Source organism: Hyaena hyaena, unplaced genomic scaffold, assembly GCF_003009895.1.
Source record: "Hyaena hyaena isolate Hyena2069 unplaced genomic scaffold, ASM300989v1 scaffold_131, whole genome shotgun sequence".
In the NCBI taxonomy this organism is placed as follows: domain Eukaryota; kingdom Metazoa; phylum Chordata; class Mammalia; order Carnivora; family Hyaenidae; genus Hyaena; species Hyaena hyaena.
The window spans coordinates 975,239-992,754 of NW_024080761.1; the positions used below are offsets into that span (position 1 = coordinate 975,239).

Here is a 17,516-nt window from a genome sequence, read left to right on the forward strand (position 1 = left end):
AAGTGGGTTCCGTCTGAGAAAATTCATCGGGATCATTCTTTCAATTTTGAATTCTCTATATGTATGTTACCCGGGAATAAAAGGCTTCCAGGATGAAAACGTAGCCTGGAGGCGTTTGCAACTGTCAGGGTGAGAGATGAGAGTGCCGGGTGGGGCCTGGAGTGTGGACAGTGGGGTGGAGAGAGGGGGCTGAGGAGAGGGGTGGCGAGGGAGCCCCAGAAGCCAGGGGGGCGCCTAGCTTCTGGCCTGCCGCTTGTGGTGCTGCCAGACAAATGCTGGGAACAGGCACCAGCCTGCGGGTGTGTGAGGAGCTCAGTGGCTGCAGTGCCTGCGGGATGTCATTCCAAAACATGGTTGGCTGTGTCTGGGCTCAGAAGAAAGATCTAGAGTCTCTGATTTTACAAAGTCCAACTTGGAGCTCCTTCCAGGAGGAATCTTACTCCTGGGGGTTGGAAAACAGCCTTGGGGCGCCTGGGGGGGCTCAGTAGGTTAAGCATCCCTGGACTTTGGCTCAGGTCATTATCTCACGGTCCGTGAGTTCGAGCCCCACATCAGGCTGATAACCCAGAGCCTGCTTGGGATTCTCTCTCTCCCTCTCTCTTTGCCCCTCCATCATTTGCTCTCTATCTCTCTCAAAAAAAAAAAAAAAAAAAAAAAAATTTAAAGAAAAGAAAAAACCCAGCCTTGTCCCTCTAAGCTTTATCCCTGAGGCCCTGAGGGGCTTGATGGAATCTGGTAGGTTTAGCTGGTTGGGGTCTGAGGGGACACAGTTCCTGCCATTCTCAGTAGCCAGGGCTCTGGGGCCCGATGCTCAGGAGGGTCAGTGAATGAGAAGGAGTGGAATAGATGTTCCCCAAGGCCTGGGCCTAACAGGGAGACAGTGAGAGGCTGAGTTAACAGTAACTCAGCTGGCCACTGCCAAGTGCTTCCAGTGAGGGTCTGTACCGTGCTTGGGGCAAACAAGGAAACTGAAGTTTCACAAAGAAGCCTAATGTAGTCTTACCACCTACAGAGCCTCAAACATGCCCCCTTCTTAGAGCGGGTCAGAGGGTCCCATAACAAGGTGTCTGTTTCCCAGGGGTCACAAGATACAGTGCGCCTAACCACATGCCAGAGGGCCCGCCCACCTTCTTGTCCACCATGTCCATGGTCTTCTACCACCTGCTCCCTTAGCCTCCGCTCCCCCCTCCTGCCCCTCCGCATGCACCTCTGCAGTCTCTACCACCACCGCCAGCAGCTCTGGCTCCCACACCTCTCCCCTACCCTCCACCTTCTCCTCCTCCCTCCACCTGCCTTCCAAACTCAATGCCCACACTACACCGGAGAATTTTTTTTAAAAAAGGAAGGATCATAACAGTAATTTTTTTCTGATTACACCCGATCATCTGAAACATCGAAAACAACAAGACTTACTGAGTCCAAAATCCACCGTCACCACCCAAGATAACATCATTTAATGTCGATCCTTCCTGACTTCTTCACTGCGATGACAGTTCAAAACAATCAGGGAGTGCTCACTTCCTGCCAAACACAATTCCGAGCACTTCAGAGGAAAATTTTCCACGAGAGAATTATAATTGTGGCTCTCAAAACCACCTTACAAAATGTGTGCCATTTTTTCTCCATTTTACAGGGGAAGAAACTGAGGCACAGAGGGTAAGATGAGTTCCCCCTCCTCCCCACACTGGGCTCCTTGCTGTTCCTCAGGCATCACTGGCATGCTCCCGCCTCACAGCTTTTGCATGTGCTTTTCTCTCTGCCTGGAACACACTTCCAGATCTTTACAAGTCCAACCCCNCCTGGGTGGCTTAGTCGGTTAAGCGTCCGACTTTCGCTTAGGTCATGATCTCGCGGTTCGAGGGTTCGAGCCCCGCGTCAGGCTCTGTGCTGACAGCTTGGAGCCCGGAGCCTGCTTTCCCCCCCCCCCCCCCCCACACACACACACTATATATGTAGGTCTCTGATCAAATGCCACCTCCTGGAAGGAGGCCTTCTCTCTCTCTCCCTCTCTCTCTGCACCTCCCCGATGCATGCATGCTCTCTCTCAAAATAAGCTTTTTCAAAAAAGTTTTAAAAAATGAAGTAATTTAATAGTAACTGTTCAGTAATTATTAGCACTTATTATTATGGTTATGATTATCATCATTAGGCTCCGTAGGGAGGTAGAAGTGGTCACTATTTCTGCCTTCAAGGAGCTGGTAGATGGGTTAGGAAGTCAAGAGTGACACATAGCAGATGACCGCAAGGCACCAAAGTTTCCCAGAGCAGGCAGAGAGATCAACAGGGGCAGAGAACACATGAAAGAGAAAGGGTGTCTTGGGCCAGGACACAAAGACAGGTTGGGATTTGGAGAGATGGGAGTTGGGGAGAGAAGGCCCTCCACACTGGCCTCTCTGCACAGAGGTACGGAGGCGGGACTGAGCACAAGGGCCTAAGAGAGCTTCTCCCTCCTTGTTCCCCTCAGAGAGAGTGCACATCGTGGCTGGGCACCCTCTGCTGCCTCTCTTGCTTGGTGCCAGTTCTGGGGGTGAAGGAACAGCCCCGTAAGGGCGCTGGTATGGCAGTGAACGGGTTTAAGAGGCTGGGAGTGGCCTCATGCCCGGGGGACTGGAAGTATGAGACTGTGGGGACACCCAGACAAAGAAGAGATGTCACCAGAACTCCTAGGTGAGACTCAGTCCTACTCTGAACTTGGCTGAACCCCAGAAGGGTGCCAGAGCGGAGGCCCGCCTGCCCAGAGTCATTTGGCCCTGGTGTGGATGGAGCAGCCGAGGTGTGACCATTGTTTTTCTCCTGCCTTTCTGCTCTGTCAAGGTCACCAACACCTCCCCACCGCCAAAGTCCATTGGCCACTGCTTTGGCCCCTTGTCTTCCTGGCAGCTTCCATACAGCCTCCACCTCAGGGCTTCCAGAGGCCCTGCTCTCACATCTGCTTCTCCCAGCCTCCTTTGCAGGATCGTTGCTTGATAGGTTGGTTGGTTGGTTTTGAGCACTTTCTTACTTCCTATCACTACAAGATGCTCCAGGCTCATCTGGTACATTTCCTATCCCAGTCCTAGAATCGGGTATTTCTTCCAGGAGCCCTGGTTCCTTTTATTGGAGAATGGTATTAGAAAACCAAGATTTGAGTGCTAACTGTGCTTCTTGCTCTTTGCATGCCTTTCGTTGAGGCCCTGACAGCCAACAGAGCAAAGAAATATATGTATGTATACTAATCTGTAATATACACACAGCCATAAATATTTCTGCACGTAACCATCTGTATCTATATTAAATTTAACATAGTTCTTACTAACAGCTCTTTTTACTGCTCTTCTTTATAACGTCGACTTCAGTGCTGAGATTATCTATTTTTTCCCCTTCATTTCAAGGCAATTCCTAATTGATTGCTGAAGCATTTTTATGATGCCTGGGTGGCTCAGTCCGTTGAGCCTCCGATTTTGCCTCAGGTCACGATCTCACGGCTTATGAGCTCAAGCCCTGCTTCGGGCTCTGTGCTGACAGCTCGGAGCCTGGAGCCTGCTTTGATTCCATGTTTCCTCTCTCTGCCCCTTCCCTGCTGGTGCTCTGTCTCTCTTTCTCAGAAGTAAATCGACATTAGAAAAAAAAAATTTTTTTTAAATGAGGGCTGCTTTCAGACTTTCTCGGATAATTCTAACATCAGATTCATCTCCGTACTAGAGTCAGTGGGTTGTTTTTCTCATTCAAGTTGAGATTTTCTGGGATCCTATTAGGATGGGTGATTTCCAGGCAGATCCTTGTCATTTTGTCTATTATGTTTGGAGATGCCGGGTCCTATTCAAACCCTTTATTTTAGCAGGCGGGCACCCTGTTCAGGCTTACCGTGCAGGGACTATTTCAGTGAGCTGTGGTTCCAATGACAGCTTAGTTTTCAGAGTCTTCGCTGTATTATTTTGGTCCCTGTGTTTTCTCTGGTATTACTGGGTCTTTGGGGGCTAGAAGGGGTTTCCCCAGGCCTGGCTGTCCCGTGTCTCTTGGTAGGGAGGGAAGTGTCGGCCCTGCTGTGGTTGCTTATTCGGGCCAGGCCCTTCCTGCCTGTTGCACCTGCTCACCCCCCGTGTCTCCCTGGGGGAACGGGGAGTGCCCCTCCTGCGGGCTTACTGTTAGCAGTGCTGGGCTCATCATGGCTGATACCGGCAGGGAGGCTCCCTTCAACCCAGGGCAGCCTGCCTGAGCCAGACGGACGTGGCACATGGCCGGTTCTGTGCGGTAGACTAGTTTCCTAAAGCCCTGGTGGCCAATTACCAAAAACTTGGTGACTGAAAACAAACAGACATTTATTCTCTCTGTTCTGGGGGCCCGAAGTCCAAAATCAGTGTCGCTGGGGCAAAGCAAGGTGTCAACAGGGCCACGCTCCTTCTGGGGGCTCCGGGGGAGAAACTGTTCCTGGACTCTTCCAGCTTCTGGAGCCAGCTGTTTCTCTTCGGTTTGTGGTTGCATCTCGCTGGGCGTTAATGCCAGCACCTTCAAATTTGTCAGCTCTGGGGTCACATCACCTTCTTTTCTTTGGAGGGTGGGGATGGGAAAGGAAGAGAGAGAGAGAGCATGAGCAGGGGAGGGTCAGAGAGAGGGAGACACAGAATCTGAAACAGGCTCCAGGCTCTGAGCTAGCTGTCAGCACAGAGCCCGACGCGGGGCTCAAACCCACGAACCGCGAGATCATGACCTGAGCCAAGTCAGACGCTTAACCAACTGAGCCACCCAGGCGCCCCTTGAAACTAATTTCAAACTTAGAAGAAATTTGCAAAATTTGTATATAAAGACTTCCCATTATAACCTTCACTCGCATTCCCCAAGTGTTAACATTTGCATTTGCTTTATCCTCTCTGTCTCTGGAAAGAGATATTTTTATTTTATGTTCTTAAGTTTATTTATTTATTTATTTTGAGAGCGAGTGAGAGAGAGAGAGAGACAGAGAGAGAGAGAGACAGAGAGAGAATCCCAAGCAGGTTCTGTGCTGACAGCGGGGTTTGATCAAACCACAAACCATGAGATCATGACTGAGCCAAAATCAAGAGTCAGGTGCTTAACCAACTGAGCCACCCAGGTGATCCTGGAAAGAGATGTTTTTAAAATCAAAGAGGACTAAGGGACGCCTAGGTGGCTCAATTGGTTAAGTATCTGACTTCAGCTCAGGTCATGATCTCATAGTTTGTGGGTTCGAGCCCTGCATTGAGCTCTGTGCTGATCGCTCGGAGCCTGGAGCCTGCTTTGGATTCTGTGTCTCATTCTCTCTCTGCCCCTCCCCCACTTGTGCTCTGTCTCTGTCTCTCAAAAATAAATAAATGTAAAAAAGTTTTTTTGAAAAATCAAAGAAGACTGGATCTGGCTCGGGAAGACAGCTTGTTTCTCCCATGAATGCAGTTATAAAACCTGGACAAAATACATGGAGTAGCTATGTAAGAACTTGGAGAAATTAATAGCAGATGGATGGAGGACCCAGACTAGCATCTGAAGTACCACCACGCTAGCCATGGGTTTACCGTTGCCCCCCCCCCCCCCCCCCCCCCCCCCCCCCCCCCCCCCCGTATTGCCCAGCCTGGACTCAATGCAGCTTACGGCATGGAAGTGCACACCAGGGCAGACAAAGAAAGCTCTAGAGCCCCATGCATTCTGACTAAATCAGGAAAAGGTCTCCTAATGCTTAGAGTAGGGGAAACTCTCTCAGATTTTTTTTTCTTTGTTCCATTCACTTGCACCTCGGCCCCCCAAGAAATCCAACGGAGAGGGTGGGAGCAATAATGACAGTCTCCACCTGCAGGGACCGAAAACTCCAAGACATGGGGACGTCGTGCTCCATTCACAGGGGCTCTGGTCCCGAGTGGGTAGGGCAAACACCTGTTGCTTTTTCTTTCCCTTTGTCCACTCATTGCTTTGTTCCTAAAACAGGTGCCATCATGGGGGGTGGCTGACATAACGGTAAATAAGGTCCCAGATTTCTGATGGGAGAACTGAAAAGAGGAGCTCCAGCAAACCAAAAATATCAATCACAGAGAGGGAAGAGCTCAGGAAAGCAACCTAAAACATTGCTTATAAACCTCTGCACCCTTCCCCCTGCTTCATATTTATGTGAATTAAACATAAAACGGTTCACACAGACTTTGAGAATTTACTATAGGATTGACAACCGCCCAGGTCCTAGACACTAGCAGTGTGCACGCAAGACAGATTCAAAGGGCATGGGAAAGGCTTTGAAAATACAAATGACCTTGAAGTCATAAGCCACAGAAGGCTGGTTGGAACTCTCAGCCCGAGTCCGATCTGGTCCCTCGCCTGCCAGGACAAAATAGCAATGTTCTCCATAGGAGTTTTAAAAAGGTCTAATGATATTTGGAATGTCCAGATATATTCCAAAGTGACTTGACATATGAGGAAACATGAAAATCTCCACTCACATGGGAGAAGACGATCAACAGCTGTCAGTGCTGAGATGACACAGCTGCTGGAATTAGCTGACAGTCTTTAAAGCAGCTACTATAAAAATGCTCCAGCAAATAAGGGCAAACCATCTAGAAACAAATGGATAGAGAGACATTTTAAGCAAACATGGGTGCCTGGGTTAAGCATCTGACTCTTGATCTCAGCTCAGGTCTTGATCTGTGATCTTGATCAGGTCATGAGTTCAAGCCCTGCATTGGGCTCCATGCTGGGTATGGAACCTATAAGAAGGAAAGGAAGGAAAGAAGGAAGGAAGGAAGGGAGGGAGGAAGGGAGGGGAGAAGGACGGAGGGAGGAAGGGAAGAACTTTGAGCAAATAAATAGAACATACAAAGAACAAAATGAAAATCTTAGAAAAATAAAATAAGCAAAAGCTTAACACTTTTTTGGATGGGGACCTAGCAGAATGGGGATGGCGGAGAAATAAGTCAGTGACCTTGAAGGCAGAAAGTATCCAGTCTGAACAACAGACAGAAAGAAGGGAAGCAAATGAACAGAACTTCAGGAATGGTGGGACAATTGCAAAAGAGTGAATGTTTGGGTCATCAGAATCTGGGAAGAACAGGAGAAACAGTGATGCAGAAAAAATATGTGAAAAAATAATGGCTGAAAACTTCCCGTGTGTGGTTGAAAGATATGAACACACACGTTCAAGAAGCTGAATGAAACAGAAACAGGACGAACCCAAATAAAGCCCCATTTTTCAGATTTCGGAGCTGCTAGGAAGGAACCACTTTTGGCATCACCAGGGATGCTTATAACTTGGGACTCAGAGACATCCTGTGTCCTTTATAAACCATGAAAATAACACATAGAGAGAGTAAAAGTAAATTCCATCAGTTCAGAATGATATTAAACGAAAAGCCTAGTCTTCTGCCTTTCTGCCAGTTCCACCTCTTAGAGTCTCTCCCTATTTCTGTTGTAAGTTCTTCTAGTTGCTAAAGTTTGATTTTAAAAGATTTGAACACTTTAACATTATTACTAATGAGTAGCTAGGCTTAAGCTAACCAATTAAGTCTTATAAGAAAATAAATCATGGGCGCCTGGGTTGCTCAGTCGGTTAAGTGTCCGACTCTTGATCTTGGCTCAGATCATGATCTCATGGTCCATGGGTTCAAGCCCCTCATTGTGCTCTGTGCTTGGGATTCTCTCTCTCCGTCTCTCTCTGCCCCTCCATTGCTCACCCTCTCTCTGTCTCTCAAAATAAATAAATAAACTTTTTAAAAACGTCTTAAAAATGTTTAATAAGTGTCCCTTGTGTCACATAGCACATCCCAGTCATGGGGGCTAATTCATCTCAGGTCTGGACTACATGTCACCACTGATAGCTGAAATGGTAGTCACATGTTTCCAGTCCCCAAAGCAGCAAGGAAGTCTTATATCTGTGGATTGACACAGGTGGATGGGATGGGCACTGCTCAAAGACAAGTCTATGTTTTGAATTGATGCCCCGTCCAGAGCCACAAGAGAACCACCAGGTCACAGAATGAAAGTGACGGAAGCCCCAGGCTGCGGGGGCTTCGAGGAAGGCTGGACCAGGAACTCCACATTCTGACTTTCTCTAGGTGGTGGTGGAGGTGTCGGGGTGGGTTGGGAGGCAGTCCTGGCCACTCCTGAGCTCTCCCTTTTTAGTTTTGTTTCTTAATATGCATTCTTTCCTTCTTCTATAGGCAGAGAACCCCTATTTTGAGTTGGGCACAGGGACACCCAGAAGGAAGGCTATATTTCCCAGCTTCCTGTGTGGCTCAATTTGGCCACACAACCAGGCAGTAGCCAGTGAGGTGTGAGGGGAAGAGATGCGTGCAACTTCTAGGTCATGCACTTAAAGAGAGGGGATATGCCCTCACATTCCACCTCCTCCCCCCCTCCCACTTTCCACTGGTTGGGATGCAAACCAGCTTGGGTCGTGCATAGGAGAGGAGGGTCACAGGGATGGAGAGGCACAAACAAGGATCATGGGCCCCTGGCCAGCCAGTGAAGCAGAGCCACCCAACATGCCTCTGTATCGTTATAAGAGACAGCAACTTTTGTCTCATTTCAGCCTCTGTTAATTGGTTTCTGTTACAGCCCGTGTCCTAAATAACACAAAAATTGCCAAAGCAGTCACAAGCTCCCTGAGATTCCAGGGAAGGGGATGTAGATGATGAGAAGAGTGTCAAGGACTTTGACATTTAAAGTGTCTCAGGAGCACGGTGCTGGGGTGGCTCAGTCGGTTAAGCATCTAAGTCTTGATTTCGGCTCAGGTCATGATCTCTCGGTTTGTGGGTTCAAGCCCTGCATTGGGCTCCACGCTTAAAGCATGGAGCCTGCTTGGGATTCTCACTCTCTCCTTCTCTCTACCCATCCCGTGCTCGCTCTCTCTCTCTCTCTCTCAAAAATAAATAAAATCAACTTCTGAAATTTTTTAAAGAATCTCAGGAGCACCTGAAGAAAGACCCAAAGAAGGATTATCCACATCTGCCTCTGGGGCTACAATGCCTCTGCCTATTTTTTCTACTCCAACTTCTACACCCACCTGGCCAACTCCTTCAGACCTTGGCTAAACCTGGCTATCTCAGGAAAGCATTCCACACACCCCAGACTAAGTAAGGCATCTCTGTTATACATGCCTCAGAGCATAAGCCATGTTTCCTCACTCACAGCACTGACAGCTTTGAAACTTTGTAATTCTCTCAGTGGTAATCTGATGGTCTCGCCTTCACCAGACTGTAAGGGCTGCGAGGTCCGGGGCTGAATCTAGGTCCTTCACTGTTGTTTCCCCAGCACCTAGCACAGTGATTGGCATATAGTAGACGCTCAGTTAGAACATAAGTACATAAGAAATGAATGAATGAGTGAATGAATGAATGAATGAGTGAGTGAATGAATGGCTCCCGACCTGACAGCACAGGCTTCATGCAGGGCAGTGTAAATACCGACTCCTCTTCCAACGAAGAAAAGCACAGCTCAGAATCTTGAACCATTTGTGGATCGCCAACGTGAACGCACCAACGCGCTGACCTCCCACAACCATCCTTTCCACGCCAAGTGGGCACTGCGAAGTGTGAACCTGCCCCGAGTCACCCAGCCGGTGACCGGCCGACCCTGAAGCATGACTCCCCGTTTCCCAGACGCGGAAACTTGGGGAAAGACGAGCGCACCCGGCCGCCGGGAGCACGAGAAAGGAAGGGTGGGGGACGCAGGACGCCGGGGCAGACGGCCGCATCCGGAGGCCGCGGGGCTGGCGGGTTTCCGGTCCCCCGGCCCGCGGCCCGGGCTACGGGGACGTGCGCGCCGTGTGGGGCGCGCACGCAGGGCGGGGCGTGCGGGGGCGCGCGCGTGCGCAGGCCAGGCGCCCAGGGCCAAGGCAGAGCCGCGGAGCTGCCGCCAGTCCGCCGTGGGTCCACGCCGCCAGACGCGCCGCCCGCCAGCCCAGCGTCCCCAGCCGCCGCCGCCGCCGCCGCCGCCATGGGAGTGCAGGTGGAGACCATCTCCCCCGGAGACGGTGAGTAGGCGCGCTCGGCGGGCCTTGAGTGCCCCCTCCGCCGCGCGCATCCGCTCACCGCGCCCGTCTGTCTGTCTGTCTCCCCAGGGCGCACCTTCCCGAAGCGCGGCCAGACCTGCGTGGTGCACTACACGGGTGAGTCGGCCGGTCCGCGGGGTGGGGGAGGGGGGCCCGGCCCGGGGCGGCCTATAGCCGCGGCCTGGGGGCAAAGGCCCGGGGCGTGGTGGCGGCGGCGGCGGGGCCCGCGTGGCCCGAGGCGGAGGCCTGGGCGGTGGCAGCGCCCCCGAGGGGGCGGCCTCGCGCCTGCCGAACCCGGGACCGGGTGAGCCGGCGCATTCGGGCTTCCAGAGCAATCCTGTGCCCACTGCACAGATGGGGAAACTGAGGTTTGGGGAGGCGAAGTCGCCGGCGCAAGGTCACATGGTACGGAACGGGCAGAGCCCTGGCCCGGGACCATCAGAAAGGATTTGTACCGTGTCTGTGTCCCGGGAGACACCCAGCCTCCCCTTCCGGCCCTCCCTTGGATGGAGATAAGAAGGGCGAGGTAATTTCCAGTCTGCGCAGCGGCCTCTTCCAAAGTCGGGATTCATCCCGGTTCCTAAGGCACTACTTTTGCCCAGCCCGGCCTTGGACGAGCTAGATCTGCACGGTCTTTTTCCAGTCCTTACTTTTGAGCTACTTTGAAATCCCAGCCTCCGTAGCCGCGACGGCCTGGGCCGACCGAACGTGTAATTTAGCACCTCACCCCCTGCCCCAACCCTTCTAGGAGTAGAGGTGTTCTCATCCCCATTTTAAAGTTAAGGAAACTGAGGTCCAGTTAGGGTAACAAACAGTAATGGAAGCCAAAGGAGATTGTAGACCTTCAGCCAGAATTTCTTCAGAGTCCGTGCCTTGAGACCATCTTTTACTCCATGCCCTTACAAGGTCCTCCCTGGTTGTATTGGGGAGGGGGTGGAGCAGGCGGGGACTGGCTGCGGGCCGGAGGTGGTGGGGGGCGGTGATTGGCGGAGCTGCGTTGTAGATATGAATAACCTTCCCTCCTGGGTCCATCGTCCATCTTCCCCTTTCTCTCCCTTCCCACCCTTTCCTCTGTTCCTCCTCCCCCTTCCTCTGTTTCTTCTCCTTCCCTCCCTTTGCTTCTTTCTCCTCCTCCTCCTGGGTAGTACAGCTCTGGGCAGCTATGACCAAACTGCTCAGGCATCAGCTTTACCCTTCGCTCCCAGATTATGGAGGGAGAGCCTCTGTTAAGGGAAAGGACTTTCATTGGGAAGGAAGAAGAGGCCCCTCACATCCCCTTTCCCATGCCCTTTTACTTATTTGGCTGTTTTGTTTCTCTGGCCTTTCCCCATGGGCAGAAATGGGGGCAGGGGGTGGAGAGAGGTAAGAACTAGAACCTTTTCTTTTTTTTTTTTTTTTTAAATTTTTTTTTTTTAATGTTTTTTTTATTTATTTCTAGGAGAGAGAGAGACAGTGTGAGCAGGGGAGGGTCAGAGAGAGAGGGAGTCACAGACCGAAACAGGCTCCAGGCTCTGAGCTGGCAGTCAGCACAGAGCCCGACGCGGGGCTCGAACCCACGAACCGCGAGATCATGACCTAAGCGAAAGTCGGACGCTTAACCGACTAAGCCACCCAGGCGCCCCAGAACTAGAACCTTTTCAAAGGCTACCAGAGGAGGAGGTGTTGAAACCCATCTTCGTAGGGAACTTTCTCGTGCCTGTGAAACGAAGCTGGAAAGCAGGTTTGACATTTTTAAATGGCTGTCTCTGTAGGCCACGGTCAGCACCCGAGCCTAGGAGCTGTATTGGAGGAAAGCTTGTCTGTCTGGCTGCTTTTGATCGGTGGGATGGGAAGAGTAAGCATTGCCTTTGGCCCTGCTGGGGTGAGTGGGCAGGTCATTCGTTCCCCAGCCAACTGGGGCAGGCGCTGGGACTCAGAGTGAAGGGGTGACTTGTCCCATCTCCACTTTGTAAGTGAGCCACCCAGGATAATTGTCGAGATCCGCCTCACTCCCGCGTCTGCTGCCCATCATCCTCGGCGGACCCGTCTTTCAGCGCTGACGGCGGGATTGGAGCCACAGCATGTGGGCAGAACTGTGTTTCACGGTGCCTTTTGGTGAAATGTCCCCACACAGCATGTCTGGAGCCTTTCCTAAGAGAACAGATGGACGTGGGACCCAGAACGCCATCAGGGCTCCCAGTGCCTCCTCTCCCAGTCTGTGTTTTCCTTGAGGGTGGCACCCACCCACACATTCCCCGAACACCCGCAGGACCCGGGCATGCATCAGGACAAAAGCTCTCTTTTTTTATTTCATTTTTGATAAGCGCTACAAAGATGCCTTAGTGAGAAGCCAGCTCTGCCTCTTGCTCACAGAATAGGCCCTTCATGGGCTGGCGGCTTTGTTCCCGCGGGTCTTTGCCACCAGCCTCCCAGGAAGAACCTGTTTGAGGCCTGTGGGGGCGTGAGAGGAATGGGTAGGCGCTTTGAGATTTCATCTGTAGTCGTGAAGGCTTTCAAGCCCGTGGGGACAGAACTCATCTTGATGGAACACAACGGGGGCAGGGAGAGGACCTGAGGGGCTTCAAAGGCAAGGAGCTCACTGAGGCTCAAGAAGGGAGAAGGAATTCTCATCATACCCCCGTTTTCCTCTACCCGGCTGCCTCGCTATTCCCTCGTCAAATTCCTTTTTCTCTCTGCTGCTCCCCAGCGGTGGGTGTCGGAAGAGCCCCGTGTGCCCAGCCTCCCACCCCACCCTGTGCCCAGTTTCTCCGTCTCCTTTTGAGTATCCAGCTCCCATCATCTGACTGTGTGATTCCTGTGATTACGGTTCCTAGGAAGGAGACTGACTGACCGAGGTTCGGTCAGGCAGGCACTTCTGACCCAGCCTGCTGTGGCCCGGTACCCACTGCTACCGACCGGGGGCAGGTCCAGAGAAACCGCAGTGGAAGTAAGCTAGCCCAGGCCCCCTCTCAGCCACCAGACAGATGCGTAGCCCAGGCTGACTTTTACCCCGTGGACATTTTAGGTGCTGCGGTGGCTGCCCGTCGTAGCCTTGATGCCGCTCTCAAGGCTCCCTCGGGTGCCTTCTGCGGCCTCTAGCAGAGTACAGCGAGCGCCTGGCTTCAAAGAAAGGCCTGCGTCACCTCTCTGTGGTGCCAGAAGGACAATGAAAACTTTGCTGTCACCAGCCCGGCGCCTCCTAGACAGGCACGGAGGTGGGAGGAGGAAGGGGGTGGAAGGGTAACTTGCCAGCTCTGTGCCTTGAAGGATCGAGTGGCTCCTCACAGCTCCCCCCTTGCCTCCAGTAGCTTTGTCATCTGTATTATTGAGCCTGTCCTGCCGCATAGCCAGGCTTGTGTCCCTTTCACCTGTGTCAGCAGGCCACATGCCTGCCTTTGTCAGAGCAGCCTCGAGTGGATAGAAGGAATTCTGGTTTGATCCTCTTAAAAAGTAGCTGACATCACGTCCTTGGGGGTGGGTGGAAGGTGTCGGCAGCCTGGCTTCTACATGAGGAGGACCGAGGATCCTTCAGCCCTGTCTCCGGAGGTCCATCAGGAGGGCAGCTGAGGTGGCCGCTGTCCTCCAGTCCCCTCTCTGGCCCCTTGCTTTCCCTTAACCTCTGTCTCCCCTCCCCTCTCCTCTCCTCTCTGCTTTATTCCATCCCCCTCCCACCTCTGCCGAGTGTTTCTCAGCTGATCTGATGGAGGAAGGCTCACCCCCAGCAGAGGCCCCCCCAGACGCGCCCCCCACTCCGTGCTGACTTCAGCCAGAGAGGCTGTAGCTGTGCGGGCAGGGCTGCAATGGGCCCCTTTTTCCTTCCCGGGGCAGGTGGGTATTGAGTGAGTCTTGCAGGCAGAAGGCCTGAGGCTGGGCTCGCTGGTGTGGTGGCGGAGCAGCAAGGAGACCCGTGTGGCTGGACTGGATGGCGTGAGGGAAAGCTGTAGGAGGCGGGGGTGATGGCGGGTCCTTGCGGGTTGGGGACTGTCGCTCTGAGTGAGGTGGCGGCCCAAAGAGATTGTGAGCTGCCTTGGATTTTAATAGGCCCGCTCCCTTCTGGCTTCTGGGTGGACGTTGAACTTTGGAGGGCAGGGACAGGAATGGGGTTCCAGTTGTATCCTGGGGGTGTGGTGTGCCAGCCTGGGCAGGTGGGGAGCGGAGGTGCCAGGTGGACAGTGATCCCCAAAGGGGAAGTGGCTCCTTGGCTAGGTTTCAGGTCTTACCCCTGCTGTGTAACATGTCGTGAGAGCTCAGCAAAGTTGTCCCAGCCTCCGTGGCCATCTGGAAAATGGGAGTAAAAACACCTGCTGGGAGCAGCGACCCTGATGCTGTTACTACATGTACTTTTATTAAGGCTGCCCGTATCCCAGTCACTGGGTGATGGCCCCCCACCCCCGCCCTTCGTCCCGCCAGCACTGCCCATGATGTCTCAAGTGGGAGAAAGGCAGAGCCCCGGTGCCAGCACTCAGTTCCCAGGGTGGCCCGAACTCCCACGCAGGGCAGGGTTGGCTCTGAGACCTCAGCCTCTTTTCCTCTGTGGATAGGGAAGTAGGCACTGAGAGAGATGGGGCTGATTGAGGCTTCAAGTTCAAACAGGCCTGACCTTGAGGCACCCGGGGGGCGCAGCCAGTTAAGCCACCAACTCTTGATCTCGGCTTGGGTCATGGTCTCAGGGTTCAGGAGCTCAAGCCCCGCATCGGGCTCTGCGTGGATGTTATAGAGCCTGCTTGGGATTCTCTCTCCCCTTCTCTCTGACCCTCCCCCTCTTGTGCTCTCTTTCTCAAAATAAACTTTAAAAAAATTTTTTTTTTTTTTTTTTTTAACAAAACAGGCCTACCCTTGCCTGCAGAATAGAATGTGTTGGCTAAGAAAGTTGCAGCTGATGTACCAAATGTGGGTACCGAGGGGGACTGACGGTGTGTGTTTTCCTTTCCTGTGTCTTGCCGGGCACGAGAGGAGCAGGATGGGCTGTACCAGCGTGGCCGTGGCCGTGGCTGTGGCCATCCAGGTGTTGGCCCTTTTTTTAATGGAAGCGTAGCTGACACACGATCCCTCACTGGCTTCAGGCGTACCACCCCGTGGTGGGTCCGCGCGGTCCGCTGTGCTCGCCACCAGCGTAGCTGCTGTCCGAGGGTGTCCGTTCTTTTTCTTCTTGAGCTCCTTTCACATCGTGGGGTTTTAACATTTTGGAAACAGACCTTGCTCTGGAACCATCGTTTTCTTTCCTCTGGGAGCGCGATTACCGAACTACAGAATCCCGCAGGTACCATTGTTTCCTCCTTCCGCCTGGAGAAGGTGTGCTTGTCTGAAATGAACCCGAGGCCCCATAGCATGCTTGTGCATGCGTGTGACTCTCACTTGGAAGTCTTCACACGTAGAGAGAGATCAGATAGCCAGGTGCGCACCACCTGGATTCTGTGATGGTGGACATTTTGTCGTGTTGGCCATTTCTGTCTCCTTACAGAACGCGCATATGTGTGTGTGTGAGATCTGTGGGCTTTTCCCAGAGTCCTTTCGGCCGCAGACATCATGACACTTTAGCTTTAAAGACTCGAGCATGCTGTAAGAATAAGGATAGTCCCCTTACCCTCCGACCGGGCACACCTAAGAACGTCTTAAATGACTTAAGAGTACCTAAAACCAAATTCTGGTCGAAACCACCCCACTTGTCACTGCAGTGTGTTTTGTTTTTAAACCAGAATCCATTTAAGTTTTACTCATCCCAGTTGGACAGTGTGTGTCTACTATCCATCTAGAAGAGTCCTCGCGCTGGTTTTTTCTTAATGGCCCTGGTTTTTCAAAGAGGGCGGTCCTGTGATCTCACTGAACGCCCCTGCGGCCTTCTCTGCGTTTTCTCTGGGTGTCGGCCGGCTGCCTCCACCGCCTTGTACCGTTGCCGCCACTTCATACCTGATGCCGTGTGCTTCACACTCGTGTGTGCTTCACACCATGGGGAGCATCACTGTTGTGGCGCTGAGTGTGATCTCTTCTGCAAGGGTACCCCTTGGCAGTTAGCAGGCAGTGTGTGGGCCCCTGGGCATCCTGCCCGCTCTGGTATTGACATCAGTGAATGATTCTTGCCGAAAGACACCATTTCGTTGGCACTTAGAAAGTGGCAGTTTTAGGGGCACCTGGGCGGCTCAGTTGGTTAAGCTGCTGACTTCAGCTCAGGTCATAATCTTGCAGTTTGTGAGTTCGAGCCCTGTGTCGGGCTCTGGGCTGACGGCTCAGAGCCTGGAGCCTGCTTCGGATTCTGTGTCTTCCTCTCTCTCTGCCCCTCCCCTGCTCACACTCTGTCTCTCAAAAATAAATAAATGTTAAAAAAAAAAAAACAACCCAAAAAAACCAAAGTGGCAGTTTTAAAAAATTCCTTCATAACTTCTACATTTATCAGCTGCCATTCCGTAAGGTTGGGTATAGCTTTATTCTTTCACTTTAATTTAAATTTAAAGTAAAGAATTTGTTTTGTCATCTTTCCCAGGGTCCCCAAGTGACTTTTCCCCCCTTTATGCACTTACTTGGTTTTGTTTTTTTTTTTTTTTGGTCTCGTTTTTTAGTATATAGACTCATACATTTTCTCAAGGCTTAACTTCACTGATACTCATTATTCTTTCTGATTTTCACGTTGTCCCAGATTTGGCCAGCAGGAGCCCGTTTGGGTTGGCTCTGGTCCCTTTGTGATATGCTCACCTTATTCCTTAGTCACTTTCTTGGTTTCCCTGCTCTGGCCCTGGCTTCTGTCATCTCTCCAGTGAGCTCCGGTCCCTTTCAGTAGGTCTCATAGACTTTTTTTTTTATTAGCAGCAGTATTGGATATAATTTACGTATTATAAAAATTTAACATAGGCTTTTTAACTTGAATGCTTTTGGTGGTTAAAAACTGATTTTATGGGGCACCTGGCAGTAGAGAACATGACTCTTGATCTCAGGGTCGTGAGTTCAAGCCTCACATTGAGTGTGGAGCCTCCTTAAAAACAAACCGATTTGGGGGGCACCTGGGTGACTCAGTTGGCTGAGAGTCTGACTCTGGATTTTGGCTCAGGTCAGGATCTCACGGTTTGTGAATTTGAGTCCTGCTGTGGAGCCTGCTTGGGATTTTCTCTCTCCCTCTCTCTCTGCCTCTGGCCCCTTCTCAAAATAAATAAGTAACACGTTTTTTAAAAACTGATTTTATGAGGTCCTAATGGGTCGTTGTATCTGTAAACTAGGAATCACTTGTCTGCTTTGGGATTTTCTCTAAAGATAGTAGAGAGCCCTGGAGAGGGCTGGGGGTATTTTGGACAACGTAGGCATGTACTATCCATTTCTCCCTTTCATTGCTTAGGGTGATGTTTATTTTAATTTTTATTTTATTTTTTACTGTTTGTTTGAGAGCGAGGGAAAGACAGAACACAAATGGGGGAGGGTCAGAGAGAGAGGGAGACCCAGAATCCGAAGCAGGCTCCAGGCTCCGAGCTGTCAGCACAGAGCCAGACCTGGGCCTCGAACCCACAGACTGCAGATCATGCCCTGAGCCAACTGAGATCATTGACTGAGCCAGGTGCCCCTGTGTATTTTTATTTCTGGTGTTCCTCTCCTT

The 17,516-nt window shown here is 51.8% G+C and overlaps 1 protein-coding gene across 1 annotated transcript in view; it reads left to right on the top strand.

Annotated features, from left to right (window-relative positions):
- Positions 1-2,557: 2,557 nt before the first annotated feature.
- Positions 2,558-17,516, top strand: part of FKBP1A (FKBP prolyl isomerase 1A) — a 31,715-nt gene continuing 16,756 nt past the window's right edge. The window contains exons 1-3 of the mRNA XM_039237712.1: positions 2,558-2,667; positions 9,570-9,943; positions 10,031-10,078. Of these exons, the coding sequence (XP_039093643.1) occupies positions 2,558-2,667; positions 9,570-9,943; positions 10,031-10,078 (532 nt within the window). The remainder of the gene's footprint in view (positions 2,668-9,569; positions 9,944-10,030; positions 10,079-17,516) is intronic.